The 24,585-nt window shown below is 40.2% G+C and overlaps 1 protein-coding gene across 1 annotated transcript in view; it reads right to left on the bottom strand.

The window, feature by feature from the left end:
• erf (Ets2 repressor factor) overlaps window positions 1-24,585 on the bottom strand; it is a 37,926-nt gene that overhangs the window by 8,691 nt on the left and 4,650 nt on the right. Inside the window, exon 2 of the mRNA XM_044171853.1 lies at window positions 4,925-5,159. Coding sequence (XP_044027788.1) covers window positions 4,925-5,159 — 235 coding nt within the window. The remainder of the gene's footprint in view (window positions 1-4,924; window positions 5,160-24,585) is intronic.

Genomic DNA, 24,585 nt, shown 5'->3' with positions numbered 1-24,585 from the left:
CCTTCAAAAAGACAAGCGTTTGGGCGCATTTTGGATTTAATGATTTAATAATTAACTTTGCAAGACAAAAGTGAAGTGTATAATACTTCGTACCGAATCACCTACAGACTAACATTAGCGGAACATCAAACTCCAGCACTAACAAAAGAGTCCTGCTGACCAACACACACTGCAGCACTTTGAAAAACTTCAAACAACTCTGGTCGGGTAATAACTCAGTGCATAGCATTTTGGATAATGATGGCTTTCCCCGGAATTAGCATTGCAGCAAAGAGGCTGTTCTCCACTGCAGGAGACATAATGTTAACAGCAACAACACAGCAGAGAACTCAGCTTCCCCCCCAAAAAATTACTTAAATAAACAGGGCTGCATACGCTCACACACCTTTCTCTGCTTTTTTTGTTCATTGTTAGTCAGACAATGACAGACAAATGAATGAATGAATTGGTGTTTGCTAGTTGGATAATTAAAACATACAAAATAATGTAACATTACAGAAGACAAAAGTGAAACATCAGAAACCACAGTGTCACTTTACAAAGCATTACCTGCATGGTAATTCTACGTTACTCAGTGTACAGCACACAATTAAACAAGCTGCTCACAATGTGAACACACGGTTAAATTCAAAGTCTCACTGTGATCATTTAAGATGGCGAGACAGCCGTTCTGATTTAGTCTTACCCAGGCAGCTCCATTATGAGAGTGCATTAATCATCGTCAATACACAGAGAGATGTAGAGGAGTGAATAGCGAGCTGCTGACAGCTGATCTAAAAGATAAAATGGCTCCCTGTGACTCACCAATAGCCTCAGGACAAAACCACATTCATATTTCTTTACATAAAAACTTCAATATCAGTGTTCGTCATTCAATTGAGACTGGCCACTTCATTCTGGGAAATGTAATACGTCATTCCACATTTTCAGTAGAATCAAGGAGAGGAGCTCAGTGGCAAAACTTGTACATAAAAATATGGATTTGCTTGAATAAGAAGTTGTAAACATGTCTCTTAGTTATAATTGAGCAGAAAGGGCTGAATGTAAAATCCTTTGTCATAATGATGAAGCCGTGCCCAGCTGTATCCCTGCTTCAGTGTGATCAGAGTATTAGTCACTGGAGTTTGGTACAATACAGAACAAAGTAGAGCAGGAGTGTGTGAACCAGGAGCTCATCCAGCCCCTCAATGACTCAATGAGTGAAGGGCCTCTTCTGACAGAGCCGACTACTACGCACACCCACACCATCACACATAATACAGGCACACACACAAAGAAACAGGCTTAAACATAAAACGCATGCAGAAAACATATGAAAGTAATGGAAAAACTATTGAGCACACACAGAACAAATTAGAGCTGTTATTTGAGCTATTTTAGAGCACACAGTGTTCACACATTGGCTTTAAGTCATTTCAATAATAAACTCAAATGTATGGGGGCTTGCAGTGGCGGAAAGGTTCTCTAATCATTGAGTAAGTTTAAGTAAATATACAATAGCATAATGGAATAATACTCCATTAAAAAGGAAAATGTCCTGCATTTAGAATTTCTGTGTAAAATTATTCATCTAAAAAGAGTATTTAAATGTTTATGGTGCTCCACGTACTACATACACTAATTACTATTATAATTATTGACAAGTTAAATTGACAAGATTAACTTGTCACCTGAGGACAATGGCTTTAAAATAACATTATTTCCCTCTGAAATATAGTTGACGTGAAGTATGAAGTCTCACAAAAAGGTACCACGGTACCGAAACAATATATATTACACTGCACTCTAGGAGGTAAACGGCAGTATTTGTGAGTGGGTGTTAACTATATCAGGCCTGTATGTGCAGTAAAAGCTGGAGGGACATAATGTTCACAGACATGTGGATAGATGGATGGCACTTTGAACGAGTCGGGGAAAGTCCAGGCACATACATGTGAATCGAACAAACACACACCCTCTAACAGTATTGAGTCAATATGGGACAGCCAGTCTCACATACCGGGCCCAGGCTCGCTCCAGGCCTCACGCTCTTTGAAGACCATTTGAACTTCCTTCAAATAAACTAGAAAAGACTTTGACTATATAGAGTCGACCTCGATGCATTGAACACACACTTAGATGTGTGTGAGCACAAACTCACAAGCACACACACACACACACGTACTGTATATGCATGAATGAAATCACATGTGCACCAATGCGCACACACTTCAAAGATGAAGAGAATCATCAATCAAAGACTTCACATCTAACAGAGAGAACTTCCTTCCAAAGACTTCAGAATTAATTAACAGCTCCTCATTCATATAAAAGGTTTAAAAACCACAGAAAAGACACTGACAACAAATTTAGGCTCCAGCTGGTCCTTGATGTAAAATACTCACTGAGTCCAGAGAAAGATGAACTCCTCCTGTAGTGAATTGACTGTTAATTTACTGTTAAACATTGTGGGGTTAAGTACATCTTAAAAGATACAAGCCATTTAGTGTCCATGTTTAATTTGGAGATCTAAGTTGTTTATTTCTATTTCTGTGTGTTAGTGACAAGTTTGATACGTTAACGGGCAAATAAGCACCAAGTACTCCCAAATCGTCCACTAGCGGCATCAAATAAAACCTACGGGACACAGTCGCAAAAAATGGAAGATCAAACAGATCAAACATTTCTTTAGTTAAAAGCAAATTTATCCCAGTTATACTGAACTTTTACCAGAAATTATACCATATAATTGGCAGCATCAACGTTAAGCACACATTTTAAAATCTGTAATTTTAAGTCTTTGTTTTACTTTAAAAATGCTTCTGAGTGATAAAAATTGTACGTTGTGTAATACACTTCAACTGTTGTTATGACACTTATGTAATGATTGAAAAAGACGTTTTAAGTGATGGAACTACATGGTTAAATGTGAAGAAAATGAAATAAATAATTTAATCCCTAACCAGCTTCAGCGAGACGCCCTATATACATTACATTTGTTGCATTATGTAACAATATTTATCTTGGTGTCTTTAAATATGCAGTCATACGAGGGTAAGTCAAACACAAAAAAAGGTTTAAGCAACAAACAAGACACAGATGGGCTGGAGGAGGGCTGACATATAACAAGGTGTTAAGTGTATGTGTGTGTACGTGGGTGTGTTTGTGTGTGTGAGTGTGTGTGTGTGTGTGTGGCGATGAGGCAGTGTAACTAGTCACCATGGCAAACTATAACCCACACCAACCTACAACACAGGAGGCGACTCTGATGACTAGCAGTGTGTGTGTGTGTGTGTGTGTACGTACATGATGATGAGAGAACAGACTGGCAGCTAAATAAAACTCTGCAGCATCCCACATGTGCTCCTCTGAGGGTGAAGGTGTGTGTTTCTAAATCTGCTGTCACCCTGGAGTTTTAGCACGCAGCGCAGATGCACAATTCACGACAAAACACCAACTCTTTTTTTCTTACACATTTGATGCTGTTGTAATTAAGATGAAATTTACCCCTGAGCCAGTTACAAAAAAGTATAAGAAATAAGAGAAAGAAATAAGCTCAAACTTCAAGGTTTGCACCAACATTGCACTCAATCAACACTAATGAGGGAAACGAAGCTTGAGTGTCTTAAAAATGTTCCTGTGATCTGTGAATCTATATTTAACAAAGAATTGACACTTGAAAAGAAGATGAACATAAGCTTTATAGTCTGTTAGTCTAAATACGAAGTGTACAGCTCATGGCAAAGAAATAAGATGAAAGCTTTCATCACTGCTTTTCCCCTCCTTCTATCCTTCAGCTTCTGTTTTTTAAATGCCATTTTAGCTTGTTTTTACATTTTGTAAAGTGCAGAGAAACAGAACAAAAACCCCCAAAAAACAAGTTTTGAGTTCTTGTGTTGAAAGAAACACTGTTATTCTAACCCTGTGGTCTGTGTGTATCTTACCCCTATAAAATGATTGTATGCTTTACTGACTTTATCACAGTTCATCTGGAGTACAAAACAACATGATTCCAGTTCAGTAAGGGATAATGTACAGTGAGCTGGTCAATATTGCAAAATTAAGGGGTTAGTTTCGCAATAATGACCAGCTCGCTGTACATTATCCCGATTATTACATGGATACTTACTAAAGAAATCAATAATTTGACACCAAATATTGATTTAAAATTGAATGCTGTAAATGAACAATCAGAATCGAGTATTCAACAAAGCTGTGTAATAATGTAACTTAAGATTGATCCGTCTGGGCTCTTTGCCATTATCAGACTCCTCTGGTGTTGATTTGGGATGGAGATCGAGACCCGGTTCTATAAGGACCCGGTTTCAAATTTCTCAAAACCCAAAAATCAATAGCTGCTTACTTTAAACTTAGCATAGTAATTAATGTTGGCAACTTCTACAACTTTCAGTTACAAACTGTGCTCTTCTCAATCACAAGATTACCTGAACACGATTGCAGAGTGAAATGTGTATTGCATTTACTTTTCAGAGGGTGAAGGAATAAAATAATCATATGGAGGCACCATCCACCATGCTGAATCTCTCGCTTTTTGGTGGCAAAACACTGAGTCTGAAAATATGGTTTAGACCCGTGTCATGTGTGGATGACAATAACTAGGTATGTGAACGACAGTCTGGGGTGAATGGACAGGTTTTGGCTGGACATTCAGTTTCGTTCAGTTCAGTTTCTTGTGTCATATGCAGGGTTTGTGTCCTAACAGAGGTGTGACCTTTAGCTTTCAGATGTAAATGTCAGTGTTCAGTGACATTGTTCTTATTTGCCAAAACAAACTGAACAAAAGGACATGGGCAGGTAACAAAATTTACGTCACTTGGACCCTTGCGGCCACGTGTGTGGCACAATTTGAAAAGTATATTTGGGCTTAAGTGTGGAAGTGTCATCCTTCTTTTCTTTCACCCCTTTTCACCCACTTTAGTCTCACCTTAGCGCTCGGCTGAGCTTGTCGTAGTTCATCTGCGGTTTACACTTCCTGGCACCCCACAAGCGGGCCACCTCGTCTGGGTCCTTGATGACAAACTCTCCATAGTCTCCCTGCCAGGCGATGACGTCGTGATACTCCTCTTTCCTCAGCAGCTCCAGGATGAAGTGCCACAGCTGGATCTGTCTGGAGCCTGGGCTCGACTCAGGCTTGTAGGCCCAATCCGGGAAGGCAAACCCTGGGGGACAGAGGAGAGAGAAGAGGGGTGTTCAGCTGCGTAATCATGAACAGAGGTGAATTCAAAGAAAGGATGGATACAACAAGAAAAATCTGGGTTTACTCCAGCTCTTTATCCTGTCTAGACTTTTGTTTGTCTCAAGTTGTTGGTGCACTGTATGTGATAAACCATTATTATATGAAGTGGTAATTGTCTACTTGACTGCAGCTGTTTTTCACAATATATGAATATATATGAAAAATGCTTGTGTTAACAGCTAATAGTAGTCAGGACATTATACTACGTGCATGGCAATTTCTTGGTCCTTAAAGACATATTGCATTCAGCAAAAAACCTGTCAACTGGCATCCATTTTTTGTGCTTGAAGGTTGTATTTTGTCTCTCTGAAGTTACATGAAGCAAAAAATGTGTGGAATCAGGTTAAAAAGTTTTTAGAGTTAAGTAAAGAAGAATATGGGAGGAAAAACAGAAACAGCAATGACTTAATAGAGTGAAGCATTTGTGAAAGGATACAAGACATGAAACTGTTAAGAATCACAGAATCAAGGATGAAACTTTGGATGAAACTTGTACATTTAAATCCTTAACACATTTCGGTCTTTGGTTTCGGTGCAAAGTGGATCTAGCGCCTCCAGGAAAGCTGGTGATGAGCATTTCGGCTAAATCTGTTCCCACAGACCGCAGTCATATCAAAACTTCATTGCTATCACCATCAAAGCTGGAAAATCAGCAGTGTTATAACAGATTAACAGGCCTTGAGATATGTACAGACAAAATATAAGCTATGGTTTTATAACTACTATCAGAACACACACTCACACAATCACACACACTATTATCCAACAGATAAAAGTATAGGCTTTGAGTTGTAAAGCAGTGGGAGGCAGTAAAAGACTCAACACCACTTCAACACAAGGCCAGGCTGAAAGGCTGAATAGCAAAGGCATAGTGACACACACACACCTCATTAGGACCAGATGTGCCTTGGCAATCAGACTGAGAAAGCTGAGGGTGGGAAACATATGGCCACAATATAACAATGCTGAATTTTGTGTGTGTGTGTGTGTGTGTGTGTGTTTATATAACTGTAAAGAAACACACTATCCTAAATACCAAGGTTACAATCAGTTTCCCACACTCTACAAAGACTGTCATTTCTATACAGCAATGACAGTGAACTGTTAACAATGATGTGCTCAAGGCTGTCAGACTATAACACTGGTGTGATGTGGCCTATTGACCCAAGCTGCAATGACAGCACATGACAAAATCTGATATAATGTGAAAGTTGTTGCATCATACTGTATGTGATCAGGGTCTTAAAACGGCATCTAAGGTATCTGTGTATAGGCCCACTAATCTGACGTATTAAACAGGGAATTGTTTAATTTTTTCACTACTTTATTGCATTGTCAACATTTGATAGGAAACCGCCTTGGGGCAGCTCCACAAAAGCAGACAACAATACACAAAAACAACCATACAAAAGAATAGATGAAAAACAGACAGGACAACAAAAAAAATAAAATAAAAAGGAGTTGTAAAAGTTGTAAGACTTGTAAAGAAGACACACCTGGTAACTAAATCCCAGGGCAAAGTAAACTGTATCTAGATATGGTGCCCAGATGATAATTAAATCAATTATGACTTTTCCATTTACACAATATGTACGCGCATTGTCTGCAATGTGTGCTTATTGGGATTAAATCCATTTATGAATAGGTTGGGAAATGGTTAAGTAAACAAAACAATAATGGCAGTTTATTAGAAATGATACCGTATACCTGATATTTACTTTTCAAGACAGGTGTAAACAGGGTTTCTGCACATTTAAGTACAAATTTAATGACTTTCAAGACCTTTTTAATAACTCTAAAAAAGGAAAAAAAATAATACCATTACCGCAGCAAAAGAAATCGACAAACTACACTACAGTATACGCCGTTAAGAGTTTTATTGACTTTGAATAACTGAAATATTCTGTGCACATTAGCTAACATAACTATGTTCTCATTAACAAAAATAAAACTGTACAGAGGTAGTTTGATGTATGGTAGCGAGTCCTGAAGACTTTGCCAGAGCAGCAGTGGTGTAAGAAGTATTCAGATCCTTTAAGTAAAAAAGTACTAATACCACACTGTGAAAATACTCAACTAAGTAAAGTAAAAGTCCTGCATTCAAAACCTTACTTAAGTTGTATGTAAGTATTATCAGTCATCTGAAAAAGAGTAACTAAAGCTGTCAGACAAATGTAGTGGAGTAAAAAGTACAATATTTGACGCTGAGATGTAATGTTAGTGGAGTAGAAGTAGAAAGTGGCATTGAAAAGAAAAGATTCAAGTGAAGTAGAAGTACCTCGAATTTGTACTTAAGTACAATATTTGACTAGCCTAAATGTACTTATTTACTTTCCACCACTGCAAAGCGGACATATTCGCAGTAGACAAATCATCTCTAGTACATACAGCCAAACTACCTGTAGCAGTGTATAACTCGATGGGCATTGTACTTTTTTGAGTGCTAGCACAGTGCTTGTGCTTTTGAGATTTTATGTGAGAATCCGTGCTTACCATTATCTCAAGTTTGAATGTTTTGCGACAAAGTTCACATCGTGCCTCATTCGAATATCTGGAACTTCTTACTGAATTTGCATTTACCCATGGCTGAGCCTGCATCGCTTGCTCGCAGCATTGTGTTCGTGGTGTTTTAGACCTTGAATATCAAAAACAAAATTATGTTATCTAAAGACTTTTTAAGGATCCGCGGGGAACCAGGTAAAGGGTCTTACAGCATTATATGTGGGCAGAGGCGACAACGAATACTTTGAATGCTTAATGACTCCTTCACAGTGGCTCAGGAGTTTTGTGAAGGTGAGTGGACAAACTCCAGAGTGAGTCACGACATTCCTGTCCACATGGGGTTGCTTTCTCAACCCCCCCCCCCCAAAACCCCCCATTCTCTCTGAACTGTCATTAACTGCATTTACAAATAGCTGACTGATTAGCTGACATTGATTGCAATGCAATGATGTGTTTGATCAAACTCTGACCACAATGATGCGTGTATTTACAGCCGACCTTAACATGTGTTTTCCCTTATCCAGATACAGATCACATTTTAAAAGCAAGTGTAAATCGAGTCAAAGCGAGTCATGGAAAAACTAACCAAGTCAGACACGGTAAGTCCAGTATTCGGTGTGCATAGTGCAGCTATGTGTCTGCAAATGTTGTAATCTGTATTAGTAACAGTAGTAGTAGTAGTAGTAGTAGTAGTGGGAAAATCTAACTACAACAAATGACATTTTATACACTAACACCTATGAGAACACCACTTATACAAAGGGAGAAAGCCATAAAAATGCACTTGCAAATATAATACTTACACAGTGTTGCCACACAACAACGAAAGGTCAAGTACAACTCAAGGGACTAAGCACTGGAGGCGGATATTTTTAATAGATTTTTTTAGTGCATGAAAAACTGTCCATTTTGTCACAGGAGTTTAAACTTAGCAAGCAACCTAACTAAGTATTGCACAGGCACATTGCCTTTGACATTGCTGCAAGCTCCCTTGTGATGAACGTCTGGCTAAATAATGGACACACACACAAGTTGAGTAACTGCAATCTGCTTCTCCCTTTAGGATAGATTTAAGAGATTCAAGCTGATGTTTTAGTGTCCAACAGACACCAAATTTTGCAAGAATTCCAGTGGAGCAAAGTTGCATCCTTTCTTTTCTCAACTTTCTTTCCATTTTTCACAATGCCCCAATGGAAAACACTGATCCTTTATTCACTGATCACTTGCAATTCATGGGAATACTTTAGAGATATACAAATATTTAAGAAGGCACAATCTATAACCACCAAGCCTTTCCCCTTTTATTGCCACTTCACAATGGAATTGGAGACATTTCCTGATATTAATCAGATTTAACCAACTCTTGATACAAGAGCATAAAGTATCTAAAATTGGGATTTCAATCTATAGAATTCAAATGCATTTTGTATGTTATTCACAAATAGTGTGTCCGTGCTGAGATATGTCTGTCTTTCGATAGCCACAATGGAAAGAGTATGCTTGTTTGCACACTGGGATGTCTGTGTATCTGAATTAAAAGTGATAAAAGACTAGTAAAGAGTGTGGTGCATTTCTTTGTATTTAATGCATTTACTGTGTTTTAAAAAACTTCTATGACCATGGGAATTTATCAGAAACAGACTAAACATTGATCATTTAAAAAGTGATGTGCAACGTTCACTCTTCAAACCTGCAAATATGGTGGCTCTTTAGTTTAGCGCATCTTTTTTCCCTGAAGGCGGCAGCTAACACGCTCAAAAAATCTTAAAAAAGTCATATTAAGAAAGAGAAAAAAAATCCTGAAAAACAGACCGGCTTCTGGTGACTAATAAACCACATGCTGATCTCCTATGGTGCTCGGAAAGTGAGCCAAAAGACAGACAAGCCGGCTATGATCGTTGATAATAGCCATTTGAAGGCAGATTACTAATATAGTATGAGCATATGATTCATACACCAGACAATAAGGCTCTTGTTACTGGGGACAGGTTAGGCGTTGTGACACAGACAACACACTGCTGTATAATGGGGTACACTGGTGATTGCCAGAGAAAAATACACACGTGCACATGCAGTACACTTCCACATATGCACAGCAGGAGTATATTAAATAAAAGTGGGCGAGCTAATATCTCCCTCACACACACGAAGTACACAGACACACAACACAGGTTAGTGGGGAGAGGTAAGTGGGTTCATGCGTGGGTGTACAGAGCACACAGACAAAGAACACAGGAATAGCAACTATGCCCACTGCATATGTGTGTGTGTGTGTGTGTGTGTGGTACAGATGTCCCTGCTGACTCATAGCTTGTTCGTTCGTCGTTCAGCTTTCACAGATTCCGCCTTTCTCCCCCTCAACACCACTGCCATCTCTTTCTTTCTTTTCTCTTTCATTCTGTCCCTCCCTCGCTCAGCCTCTCCTAAGACACACTGTCTCCTAGCAACAAAAGCTTTTAGCTCTAAAAATAAATGGCCGAGTCACGACAGACAAGACAAAATATGATTCAATTACAAAAACTTGCCAAAAGAGTTTAGAGTTTGGGCACAGATCCAGAGAGATACAGTGTGAGGGTGTGAGCTGTCTAAGGCTGCCTGACCAGCGGAGACCTCTCGCTACAGTGCCGGCTTCACTGTTTTTACAACGGAAAGGACACGTTGCCCTGTCTTGTAAGCACTGGAGGAGGAAGTTTTCACCACCAACTGTGGTAATGGTAATGTGAGTAAAAAGATTAACATATACAAGAAGGCTGAGACAGAAAGCAGGAGAGAGTGGGAGAGGGACAAGGACATCAAAAGAGCAGCAAGACCGAACAAACCAAGTCAAACTTTGATGTTGCATACAAACTATCATAACTAGAAGAAACCTACAATGTTTGGTAGTGTCAGCCCTTAGCAATTTACTGCCTATAGCCAATTGTTTTTTGCACAAACTGAGACACAAGCCGCCCTCATTTCCTTTCAGGCAGAAGTCCACCTATAATGAAGATTAGCCCCCCCCTTTTTATTTTTTTACCTGAAATCTCTAAATATCCTGGGTATCTGTAGCTACTAGCTTCTATACATAAGCCTCCTTTATTACTTAATTTCTGCTAACTCTGTTTAAAACATGACAGGACTGTTATTGAAACAGCCGCAAAGCTTGCATGATATTTGGCATCTGGCACGTGAGACTAGGCAACACAGGAATTTACCTATTTGCCGACTTGTTATCTCGTCCTAAGCGTGGAGGGAGAGCAGGTCTCTAATTTTGGGTCGGGCCAATTTCCAACCTTTTTTTTCCTCCTGTGGCTTGCAATTGTTAAATCTGCAGCTTCAACATGAAATCTGAGATCAAGGCACAGTTTAAGTTTAGTATTTCTAGACTCTTGTTTTAGGTTTGCATGTAAAAACATCATATGTATAAAACTAATAATCTTTTGTGTGATTTTACTGGCAATGCAACTTTGTATTTAAACTTGTGCCGTGTAGAAAGTGTTACAGAAGTGTTACTGGGTTGTAAATAGGAAATCTTCCAGAGCACCTTTTAAAGAAAAATTATTTGGGGCCCTTTTCAAACATACTGCCACCATGTAAAACTGGTACTGCTTTTACAGATTACATGTGCATGTCACTTGAATGGGTCCGTATCAGTAGCCAGTTAAGTGTTAGTGCTGATCAATGTGAGCTACATTACACTGCATGTTTTGCAGCTACTTCAAGTTAGTCTATGGCACTGGTCGATGGCACAAGAGGTCTGGATGCACAACTACAAGTCAGGGAAAACTTAAGTAGACAAACAAACCCAGAGCCCTTTGTACTATCTGGCAAGTTCTACTCCAGACAGGAAGAATTTTTGATTGTCAGGCGGAGGTGAAACACACCATTTCAGTTCTCACTGGATTCTATATATAGCTAAGTACGGGGTAGAAAAACTCATTTACTATTAGCCTGCAGTCCCAGGCCACCTGCGTTCTCCTTTCCAAGAGAAACACAGGATCTGTGCAGCCACAGCCGGTGGGTGAGGGGGTTCAACACGCAGGTCTGCTTTTCTTCTGACGTCACCACAGTTGGAATAGTGCTCTTAATAACAGATAGCCATCATTGGGGTATTGTCGAGAAGGCCTGCAGCCGCTGAGACTAAACACGAATGGCCTCCTCCTCTACGTCTCTTGCTCTCCCCAACAAGTTTCTTTAACATGCTGTTCTATCTATCCATCTATCCCCCGTTTATTTTTCCCTCCCTTCCTCCCATTCTTTAGTGGATCTATATTTAGCCATTGGAAAGGTCGGTCTGTGTCTGTCTGCAAGGTAATGATTCAGGGGCACGGAGAGCGACGCATAGAGGTAACAGGCCAGGCTAAATGGCCGGGGGCTGGCTGCCTACTGAAATCTGGATGGGATTTATCAGGGATGGGATCAGGACAACACAGAAAGGCAGGAAATAAATGGGTACAGAGCAGGAAAAGGGGAATCTCCGTTGGGCGTAAACGGTACTGGCATGTGCAGAAAGTCAAATGCTGGAGAAAAATACACAAATAAAAAACAAATGGAAAAAAATTCTGATCAAGTTCCAACCTCGCTTGAATATTTAAATGCAACTTGTTTGAAATTAAAATCTTAACACATAATACCTGTTGTCCTGCACTTTATACAATCTGTATAAAATGTTTAAGATGATGAACTACTGATCGTGCAGATCTGGTTGTCTGGGTTTCCATTTTTGTCTCGCTGTGTAAACTACCCGTCTACAACACTGAGATCACAACACACAATCTAACTGCTTTATTGAGGAGTCCTGAGCCTCAAACTACTGTTTAAAAACCCTCTGCTCCTCATTGAGCTGATCTCATAATTACCCTTAAAGGATGGAGTTTAGATTCGAGGAGCCAGTGGCTTAAAGCCAAGGAGGAGTCAGAGAAACAGACAGGACGAGGAGGAAATCAGGTGGAAAGGTAGAGAAGGGGATGAGGAAAAAAAGTGGAAGAGAAGGGCAAAAGGAGAAAAAGCAACAGAATCCAGCAGAGATCAAAGGGAAAGAAGGATGGCCATCCGCAGGTGCATGGCGTGAACCCTCACCTCAGTTCTCACATGATCCCTCCATTCCAAAAGGCTTAAAGAGGGACAGACGGACGAACAGACTGACAGAGAGACTAGGAGAGGAAGGAGGGGAGACAGGGTCAGTGTTAGGGAGGAGAGATAAAGACAGAGAAATGCAGACAGAAATAAGTGTCTTGCTACTGAAGAGAAAGCTTCACCGAAAAAGAGAGAATGACAGAAAATAGGGAAATAAGAGAAAAGTATGAATGTGTGTGAAGTGTGAATGAGTTTTCAATGGAGGAACTGAGAAGTGTATATGGATAGAGACAGGAAGAAAAGCTGTCTGAATACCAACAGTAGATAGTCTGCTAAAAAACTAGATCAAGATTAAGTAGGATCATCTCAACAGTGGGCATAATACACAAATTTGCTCTATGGGAGTGTAGTCAAGTGTGTTAGGTTTTAATGGCTGAAGTCTCCAAATATTTATGGTGGTGAGACTAAAAGCTAGATGCTCAATTTTCTATGAGCTGAGCTGCCAGGAGATGATTTGTTATTAATGACTTAAATTTGTGCAGATAATAATGAGCAATGCTAGGTTTGTTGGCAGATTTGGTAACACCGCTGGAGGTTGAAGTATAGCCCACCGGTTCTCTTGGGGATGATGTGGTTGCTTTCCATCTCAGAAATCCTTCTTCCAAATAGTGAACGATGCTTCCCGTAGACTGTGAACAATCCAAACTAAACAAAGCCTCACCATTTGGGATTAGCAGTTTTAGAGCACAGACAGCTGCACTGCTGTGTTCTCAAGTCTGCAGAAAAGAGTTAAGACACAGTAGAAAGTTTGACTGTTTGCCACTGCAGCAAAGCTTTGGACTGCAAAGCGAAGCCTTTAAGTGTATAAACCATCTCTGCTACAACTGAGACAGCTAAGCCACTCTAATCTGTGACACAGCGGCTGCCTGAACCTCGCCAGACAGAAACCCGTCACGTCCTGGAGAACTCTGCAGCACCTTGGAGGCAGCCAAGGTTGTGATTAAGCCAGCCCTGGCTTGGTGTGCTTGTGTGTGTCTATGTGTGTGTGCATGCAAGAGTCACTTGTTACACTCCGACATGAGGGGAAGCTCCTGTGGCATTTAGAAGGACCCTCATGGATATACAGCTTATTCAAGGATGTCAAAATCATGTTACAGTGGTCACTTGCCCATATCATTTAATAGGTGCATCTTTCAATCTTATTAAGATATATAACTAAAGTACTGATGACCCCAAAGGAAAAATAAAAAGGCAGATTAAATGCAGGAAAGCAGGCAGCTTCATAGGAAAGGATTATCACTGTTGTGTTAATGAGAAACAACATAAACAATCACAGAGCTCAAACTTCTATCTCCTAATCTGCAGCACCTGAGCCAAGGCTGGAGAGTTATCAGCTTCGGGCCTATATTCCCAGAGAGGAAGAAGAACAGATACATGCATGTACACGTGCTTTGAGACTCGTCTGAGCATGCTTTCCTTCCAGAAAATGACAACCCTGTAAAACATTCAGCTGTAATGAGCTCATGGCTAACTGACTGCTTTGCTAGAGATTTCAAGCTTGTTTCCTATTGTCAGGGCAGAATTTGGTTGGAAGGAACTGCGTGTGTGTTTGTGTGCACAAATGTGTGAAAATGTGTGAATGATATTGAGTGAGAAATAGAATAAGAGAGACAGAAATAAAGAGAGGAGAGAGAGAGAGCAATATGACTCTATTGGCTTTATGCAGAGGTGCACCGAGGCAGCATTGATTTGGTTTATCGGTTGCGCAGCAACACACACTGTCGTGCATATACACGTGCCCACACAAAAAGACACCTAATTTGTACATGTTTATGACACACTGTCTGTCTGCAGGAAATAAGGCAGGCTGGCACCCTGCAGAGTGAAGTCAACCAATGTTAATCCCAACAAACCAGCCAGCTCCACAGTCAGGCAGTTGATTTGCCGAACATCAAACTGGGCAGTCTGCTTGAACAAGAAGACCAGACTTTTAACTGGAAAGCGTTGGTTCAAATCACTGTGAGAAGAAGTGCCATAACTCCTGAAGTATTACCAAGCTATTACTGCTGTTATTGGCTGTTGCTGATTGATATTGTTTCAGGAGGAAGGGAAAGACCAATATATCTGGGGAAGAGGAAACGTAACCACGAACCAAAGTGAATCTCTTTTCACTAAGGGAAACAGATAAAATCAATCTCAGTGGCTTTTCCTATAAAAGTATTTACATGAAGACTGAATGACATAATCAGATAAGGTGTCCTGTACTTGCACCACTGTCAGTAATCATTAAAAACATTCTGACAGACAGGCCCTGAATTTAGCAATCCACTGACAAACTTTACTGGAGAATAATCCATATAAACACAACTTATAACTGAAGTTGTCAGAAACTGACAGAGGCCACTATGGAACTGGAGTGATTTACAGAGTGGTGGTGTAGTAGAGGGGACTTCAGAGAGGAGAGAGAGAGAGAGAAGATAAATATCTGCGTTTAAATCTGGCTTCTGTGTTGTGGTTTGCTCGCCAGATTACTTTCATTTTCCTCCAACACACACACACACACACGCACAAGAGCGGTGGCTAGGCCAACAACGAAAATCTAGTGACTTCAGCTGTTGGATTGAGCCATGTGAACACTAGTGTGCATGCATACACACACACACACACACAACCACATACATACACGTGTCACCACAGCCCAGAATAGGACCGTAGCTCCAAATCCAGGGAGCAGGATGAGTGACTCATTCTCGTACTCCCTGCCAATCAAATTTCATCTCCTCCTCTCGCCTCCCCCTACTTCTTTCCCATAATGCCGCTTTCCTTTCAGCATCTTTCCACACAGACAAAGAGGCTCCACAGATGATTAAAAGTAGTAGGACAACAAGCAGGACAATGCTAGAGGTTCAGTTAAGGGATGTGACAAAACAGGGAAGGAGTAAAGAATTAACAAACAAATCCTTTCTGCATTTCCATTTCAACAAAGTTGTAATAGTATGTGAATACTCCTGAAATCATAAAACTTCAGTAATAGCCGGCAGAGTAACCACATACCGACTTTTATAATCGGAGTGTGGCAAGAGCAAATATCAGACAGGAATGTGCATATTTGTGCACTGATTAACAAAACTGTATGGTCCAAAATCCCAAATTTACCTCAGAGGGCTCTGCAATCTGTACAACACATGACGCCCTCTATACTTGGGTAAGGAAATAACTATAGTAAATAAATAGTAAAGAACAAACAAGTACCAATGTACCAATCTAACCTTTTCTCTCCTTATACCGATTTCGATAATTTTAATGAAAGGTAGCATGGGGCCAGGGATAGCTGTGGCACTAGATGACTGACTGAATGAATGATTAATGAATGTGGTCCACTTAATATTAAGTATAGATCAGTGCTCAAGTAACAACTAGTTAGTTAATTGGTGTGTTATGTGCTCTTCAATAGTCAAGATAATACCCAACGAAAGTGCTATTAAACATACTTTTAATACATGTCCGATCAACCTCCTTTTCACTTAGTCTCTGTGGGAATTATCGATCAACTTGGAGACTCAAACTGCAATAAACCCTAACTAATAACATCAAACTAATCCGGAACATCAGCCATCAAGGACACCGTTTACAACCTTCAACTCTTCTCTTAGCTCTGCATGCTAATGTTGAAGGTTGTCACTGAATAGAGAGAAACTTTTTCTATATTTTCTTCTCAACTCAAACATGAATACTTATTATTACTGCTAGAACACTGTGGTTCCGAGCTGCCACTGTTCAATATTGGCTCATAATATTGTTGATCTACCACTTGTAGTCACAAGTAACAGTAATTCGCTCTGGATGAGTGTGTCCGTGAAATTCTTAAAATGTAAGACAGCCAGCAAGGGACTTTCTCCATGTGTGATGTCTGGGTGCGTTAGTCAGTCTTTCCTCATTGGCAGAGCCACCGCAGTCTTAATTCCTCAGTCTATTGCATTAAAGCTGGATCTTCCAGTCTCTAGACTGAGTGGCTCGTTCCCTGTGTAAAAACATTTAAGACAGAGGCACGACGGCGTCACCACAGGGAGATGGCAGCCCAAATGAGCAAGCCATGCTCGCTAGCTGTAGTGAGAAAATTAAAAGAGTGTGTCTATGTGTGTGTGTGTTAATTTGAGACAGACGTCACCCATTTTCATGGCATGTGGGGGGTCCAGGACCCTTAATAAAGTGTGCATGGTGTAAGTGGCGAGATGGATGAGTGAGTGAGTGTCTGAGGGACTAACTGACTTTCACATTTCAATAAAACAGAGTCCCGACTCATTCATCAATGCCACTAGCTTGGGGGGTTCAAACAAGCAACAGGGACAGCAAATGGGTCACAAATCTACTTCTTATGAGTTTACAAATGAACAAGGGCAGCGCTTTCAACTTAATAAATTCAACATGTAAAGTAATACTTTTATTCAATGGTTAATGATTCAGCATTCTTTCTCATTCAGATCATTTGTCATTCAATTAGCTCATTCATCATTTCATTCAAGCAAGTATACATAAAATGTTTAAATTGTAAAGAATTCATCTTTAAGTTGATGTTGTAATGCAGAGCATTAGCTGAGTTTTTGTTGGTTGATAAAGAAAGGACAGACAGGGAGAAACCGCAAACTCAACTTTATGGCTGACCTGATCAAATGGTGCCATTCTTATCACTAATGTAATTTATGGCCTACCTTTGAAGCAGTTAACACGACAAGCCCAAACCCTACATTCCCCTTAACAATTTTGGCAACTGCTTTAAGTTATTCTCAACAATGGAAGTGCATATACCTGTTGTGAAATGATTTAGACGCCAAATTTGGTTCTCCCTCTCATGACAATTTATTGTAATCTTATAGACCCACAAAGTAGATGTACATCATCAAAACTCCATTCTGTTTCATGTTTGTCTGAATGTCAATTTGGCAGGTTTAGATTAGCAAAATGGTGGATTCTAAACTAAAACGAAGAGCCACGTTTGGCTTTGGTCGCTGGTGTTGGATCAGGTTCACCGCCACCAAGCACACAGTCACCTGCAACTGGTCAACGTTACGTCACTGGCTGGTTGAAACAGACTATGTCATCATAATGTAGCCTGTAAAACCTCCAACGTCTTCAGGTCTTTTGTCTTAAATCTTTTCCTCGACATCGACCTGTAATTTTTTGATCTGTCTAGAGGTGAGATATGTGTTGGAGCCTGTCAGCTGTCCGCTATGTGTGTGTATGACATTTAAGGTGTGTTGGAGATGGAGAAAAGATACAAGTGTATATAGCCTATTTGTTATTGGAAGAAAAGGGTTCACTGAACTTTTGTGCTTGTCTGAATGTGGGTGTGTGAGAAGGTGAAGGCGCATGTGAGAAAGAGAGTGAGTGTGTATGGTGCCGATACGCATTCGTGTGATTTGGGGTGTGAAAAACGGTTTTAAGCAATTAGCCTTCAGGTAACGCAAACTTCACATATTTTACAGATAGCCAGAGTCCCAGGACAAGTTGTGAAAGCCATAAAGAGAAAAAACCACAGGGTTCCTAACAGACCAACGACTGGAGCAAACGCAACAGACAAGAAAGACTGTGCTCTGCTGAATCCATCTCTTTCTCTCGCTCGCTTTTTTCCCCTCCACAGACCCCAACAGGTTTTATTGACTCTGAAGGTCCCAGACAAGACAACCACTGCCAGCAAAATCCTTCTTCAGATCTCTGACTTTATGTGGTTAAAACATGACATAATTTATCTTTGTTGTAGTCATTCGAGGCATTTAAACCTATTAAAGTTACAGTTGTGCACCTTTTTGTAAATTTAATGATAACAATTAAAAAAAAAACAGTAAAACCCAGAGGAGGGATTTATGATGACTGACCAACACATGGGATTTGATGAAATGTCATAATATATATGCAATGCCAACTTAAAGGCAACATGCAGCTACCTCTTGTCATGGGCATAAAGTGGGAGTTCAGGGTAAATCCTGTTGCTGTTGAAAAAATATCCATCTCATTCTGTGGTGCTTAAAATCACTAAAAATCAGCTGGAGGAAACTGTGTCTTGGCTTTGAATTTTATTACTTTGGATACAAGCACACTTTTACAAGTAATGATCTTTTCTTTCAGCCTGCGGACTGCTGCCACATTGATACCTGAGTCCTACCTTTTTGTCATGTACATGCATTCTTGTAAAACTAGAAAATCCTTTGCACATGTGCATTGGGCTTGCAGCGATAGTTGGTGTTACTAACGTTACATAGTGTTAGGGCATACACAGATTACCTGCCCACCAACCCCACCGTCGTTTTGCTTTTTTAAAATAGAAATAAAACCCATTTAGTTTATTTTTGCTTATGAGTGCCCATGTCATGTTATCAATACTTAGTCGGAATACGGAGCTTCAATTAAAAAGTGTGTCTGCTCCATACAGCAGCAGCAGTTTAGCGTATGTCATGCAAGAGAGCCAATAAAAACAAATGGAATGGTCAAAGTTGTCATATTGACAATTAAGGTGTGTTGACTGATTCACATCAACTTGTGCATTGAGTAACATGCCAAAAAACATTCCACCTTAAACGTTGCCGGTAGCCTTTGGGCGGCAGTCAGTAGCTAACTAGCGTTAGCGTATTTGTGATGCACTTGCAAAGAAACATTACAAAGCCAGTCTGTTAAACTTGGCTAGCTTGTGCTGCATTCACAGCGCCTGCAGGAATTGAAAGCTTGCTTAGCTACATTTTCATAGCCTAGCCTATTAGATGAGCTTACCTCTGCATGTACTGCAACTTTTCCTCAGAATGGATGTTTTAAATGGGATGTTTTAAATGCAGCTTCATTTGCGTGGCACAAGTAAGTAAATTAAATCATTTATCAACACAACACGTGTTCATTCGCCTACAAGTTATTGCTTAATGCCATGCTAATTACAACCTACTACAACCATGGTATCGCTGAATACTACTTAGCTAGGTGTTCGGCTGACTGCCACGTAATATTCTTAACATGATGAAACTATTCATGAAGTCAGTCTAACATCTGATTGTGTGGTCAGTTGACTAAGGTATGTAAACTTGCCACCTTAGGAACAGTAACTACATAACCCTCGAAACGGGCCACAATTTAACCGTGGGCGTTACATGTGTGCTCCGGTACTGCTCTGTAAACTTTGTCTGATGAAGGTGGCAGGTGGAGGCAACACCTCTAATCTACACACACACCTTCAAACGCACCACAGGAATGAGGATGCCAAAATGGGCCATGCAGCGCTACAGATAGAGCGTCATCAACGAATGTCTTTTCTTGTAAATAGTCATGTGTAAACACCGGTGTTGTCACAAGTTTATTAATCAGTGATAACATTTCTTCACCGTGGCATCCCTAATGTGCATGTGCAAGAAAGCAAGTTACTTAAAGCAGAAATCTAGCTGTATTAACTAGGCTTCTTCAATCTTTTACCCTGATTAAGGAAAATGAATTTTTTGTTTACTTGACATTTAGGGAATCAGGTTACTGCAGAAAGCCTGAGAATGTAAACGTGCTGAAGACACATTCAGGGGTGGCCAGAGAATAATGTGGCGACATATGTAGTGTGAACACAAAAGTATCCCTGCCTGCACTGTAGGACGTTATAGTTAACTACGGAGTATTAAGACAAACCTCTGACACTAAAGCATTGGACAGCCACCTGAAACAGTGTCTGCCCTGTCAAATAAAGCTCAATATTTTACTTGCCCTGAGGCCTTAGGCAGTACTTACTACTGCACCCAGCAAAGCACCACACGGAACTGAGAGACATTGACACATTTGTAATGAATGCCTAGCAAGGTTTAAAAGCTAACAGTTTGGTTTCAATTATGCTCTTAGCTTGACTTTCTCCTGCCTCTTCGTGGAGGTTTAGGTGGCAACATATCCAACAGAGTGGGATTTGTAGAAATTAGTTTTTAAATGAGTACCACGGTTCACATTTGTGAGAATATGAATAAAAAATTTGCTTGGCATTTCTGAAAGCTGGACATTTTACATTTTCAAGTAAGCAGTGTGGGCTCAAAATGCAGGTGCAACGCCAACAACTGTATAGGCAGGAAAAGTCTGGGTTGGATCAACCCCATCCAAACAACCACAAAACCCAAAATGTGCTCTTTTTCTCTCTGTGACCTGTTGGCAGGGTTTTCCCTCAGTGGCTCATGAGGTGGTCTCTTTTGAAAAAAAAAAAAAAAAAAAAAAAAAAAAAAAAAGAGCTGCGTTTCCATCCAAAGTACACAGAACTTTTATACCCAGGAACTACTTTTCAAGGAACTAAAAAGTTCCTTCAGCCCATTGTTGTGTGCGTTTCCACCGCAGTCTAAAGAGCTGTGAAGATAAGGCTAATTACACCCATTAGGTTACACCCATCACACAGCTGCATAACTATTGTTTTAACTTATAAAACACATCACCTGCAATTCAACATAAGGACCTTTGCTTATTTTAACCTATGCACTCTCACCTGTTTTAAATACTGAGCTTACCGGTGTATAATGGTGCAACTGAGAGCCACTACTTTCTCAGAGCGTTGTAAATATTAGAATTTGGTAGCATAAGTATTACATGTCTTTTTACATATGTAGTAGTATATACTTGCTTTCAGATACAAGAAAAGCCACTATATACACATTTACTTCCACAATTATTTATTTATCTGCAGAAATATAAATGTGCAAAATACAGCGTTTGTGTGCCTCAGCAGGAGGCATGGAACGAGGGCTGCTGTTGGTAAACACACTACTTTTCTGCAGCCTGCAGTTCAGCGTACCTGCCCATTTCATCTGAAAAACACGTTGAAAAAAAAAAAAAAATGTGTCTCACAGCGACAACATTAACAAGATATTTTAAAGGAACACTATAATTCTACACCATTAGCGGTTAGCGGTGTTAGCATGTAGCTAACATTAGCTTTTGGCTAAGGTAGCAATAGCATGATAACAGTTTGCTGTTATAACATTTAAGAAGCATCATGTGGGCCTTATGTGTTTTACCTTCAACTGACTGGTCATCTGTTTCCATGTCTTCCACCACGGCTTCCAACAGCACAGTAGCTGAGCCAGAGAAGGTTGGCCTGTGACCCAGCAACACATCGATCCAGACTCTCAAACCACTTGCTGCTCCGCCGGTCGGAGCTTACCCAATCAGAAATGTTCAGCGCAGCAAGACCCATCCCGAAAGTCCCGGTACTTATGAAAAGTACTACCCCTGAGCAGGGACCGTTTTGGGGGTAAATTAATGTCCCCGGAACTTAATTTAGGTCCTTGCGGTGGAAATGCACTGAGTTCCTCCAAATGTTCCTAGTCCCTGGGGAAAGATCCAGCGGTCGAAATGCAGCTATGCATTACATTTATTTTGCATTCTTTTACAACTGGTTTCTAAAATCAGCTGAGTTTTTTTCGTACTGAAGACTTTCCACTGGTATAGCAATGCATTGCCAATGAATGCCACCATTGCATTTTAGTGCGTGTCATGCTCCCTTTTCACAGTAAAAAAACACTATAGCCTAGATGTTGCCACCTACTGTAGGTCTAATTGCCAGAACATAACCTGGCAGGCTACTTCTAACCACTCCTCTTAGCTAAAACAGACTCCCTAAAACATATGGCATTTGGTAGATATTTTTGCTTTGATTGCAACTGGGTTGTAACTACTTTAGAACTGGCAGTGGCAGTGGTAATGTGGGCAGTATTATACAGAGACATACAGGACCACACCTAGTCTGTCCCCTTATCCGTTCTGCAGACTCACATGTTGGTGGAGGCCTTCCTCGATGCTTCTGGCCATAAACAATGCCAAACCAACCAAGAACCCCTCCCTCCCCCCTTTCATTCTCCACGAACCACAGATGATAGCCATAACACACAGCACAACTCTCCACACCTCTTTCAGTTAGGATGACTCCAGCCAAAACAGCCACAGACAAAGCACAAACCTACCTCTACACCTTCGGTCTCTTTCAGCCTTGATGTGATTAAAAAAAAAACAAACAAAAAAACTCCAAGCACAAATAGTATAAAAAAGTCTGTCTACATTTTTTGATGAATAAAGGCTTTACAAGCTTCACTCAGAAGGCCTACTCGATAAATCTAGTAGTCTGATGGTTAAATGGTTCAGATTCTGAGCTTTATTCAACATTTTATCACTAAAAATATTCTAAATGTGTCTGGATTTTGTATAGCCTCTACCTGTAAATATTGATTAAATGACAAGATGCAAAAGGGATTTGTATGTGTGTGACGAAACAACACTGAAGCCGGAAACCTGGTATCCTGTCAGGTGTTTCAGAGATATCTGTCCTGCTGCAGAAGCCTTCCTTATCTGCTCAGTGAAGTGAGTCGTTGGTTCCACTTGACCTGCTCTGTCCTTTCATCTGCCCTGCTGGGGGTCGACTGTCATGGAGCCAACACAAATTTACTCAATCATAAATACTTACATATACCAGTCAAGCAAGCAAGCAGGCCGGCTGACAAAGATGAGGAAAACTAAAAAGTGGTGCTGCCTGTACTTTACAAATGACAGTGCACAGATAAAGAGTTAACCAGCACTTTGTCTACGCCAGGCCTGTATTTTTGCTTTCTGAGAGCTCCAAAACTGAATTCCTCATAGCAAAATTACACAGAAAGATACTGCTCATGAACACCTAGGCGTCACAATTTTTTTTTTTTTAATTTCCCATGCTTGGGCAGAGGAGGAAGTTACCATTTAACATGAAAAATGGATCTTAAAAACACTCAGCTGGTGGTGTGCCCTTCTTTTTGTATGTATGTAGAAAATGTGTCTCCTCCAACAGTAGCCTCAATAAACCATAATACCCTACAGCCCGAAGATGTAGTCCAATTAGAGTAAGGGATGCAATACTCATTTATTCTCCACTGGAAAAAGATTTCTTAATTGTTATTTCCACAGCCCACAGCTGACATTAACATGTTCAAGCAGTTTATGGTATTGTTAAAAGTCATCCTGGGAAATGTAGGAATTGCTGTAGGAGCACATGAGGCAGGTATATGTGAAGTGTATACAAACAAGAACACAAAATTACTAGTGTAGTGCAACATTACAAATTGGTGATGCCTAATGGTTTCACAATACAAGAGGATGGATTATGCTTTTAATATCTGCGCTGCTACACAACAACCATCATAGTGCCCTTAGGCAAGGCACCTAAATCCTAAAAGCTCCTAATGTGCCTGTTGAAATGTTAAAATATACATGTGTCATGTTTGTGTTGAATGACAACAAAAACTGATTGTGAACAGGTTGTTAAAAATTTAGAACAACCTGTTCACAATCAGGTTTTGTCTCTCTGATATACAGCAAATCCTGTTTTAAAAAATTTGAGTAATATGAATTTCCTAATGTCAAAATAATTCTGTGTACCATATATCCACTAGATAGAGACACGAAAATATCCAAAATCCTGAAAAATAAAAATCTGAAACAGCCTAAAAATGGAGGTGGTATGCAGCTCCATCTCGCACTTGCCTTAACCTGTGTGTGAAGGTTTAATACCTAAATTAGATATTCATAACTTGACATCAGTGAGCCCTACAATCACAAAACGATGAATAGGACCAAAGTGAAATCACTTTTTCAAGGACAGCTAGCAATGTGACTCTGTAGTTGATATAATTACACCACTGGATCGTCTACATTTAAAAAACTAAATAAAACTGCAGGCACGGATGTGTATCAACACTGAACTCCCAGACTGACTGTCAGGCTTTCCTGTGCGTGAGGCTCCAGTGTTTGTTTGACCAGCATGTCCCAGCTCGTGC

The sequence above is a fragment of the Siniperca chuatsi genome, linkage group LG17, assembly GCF_020085105.1.
Source record: "Siniperca chuatsi isolate FFG_IHB_CAS linkage group LG17, ASM2008510v1, whole genome shotgun sequence".
NCBI lineage: Eukaryota > Metazoa > Chordata > Actinopteri > Centrarchiformes > Sinipercidae > Siniperca > Siniperca chuatsi.
This window is presented reverse-complemented; position numbering and strand designations above follow the sequence as displayed.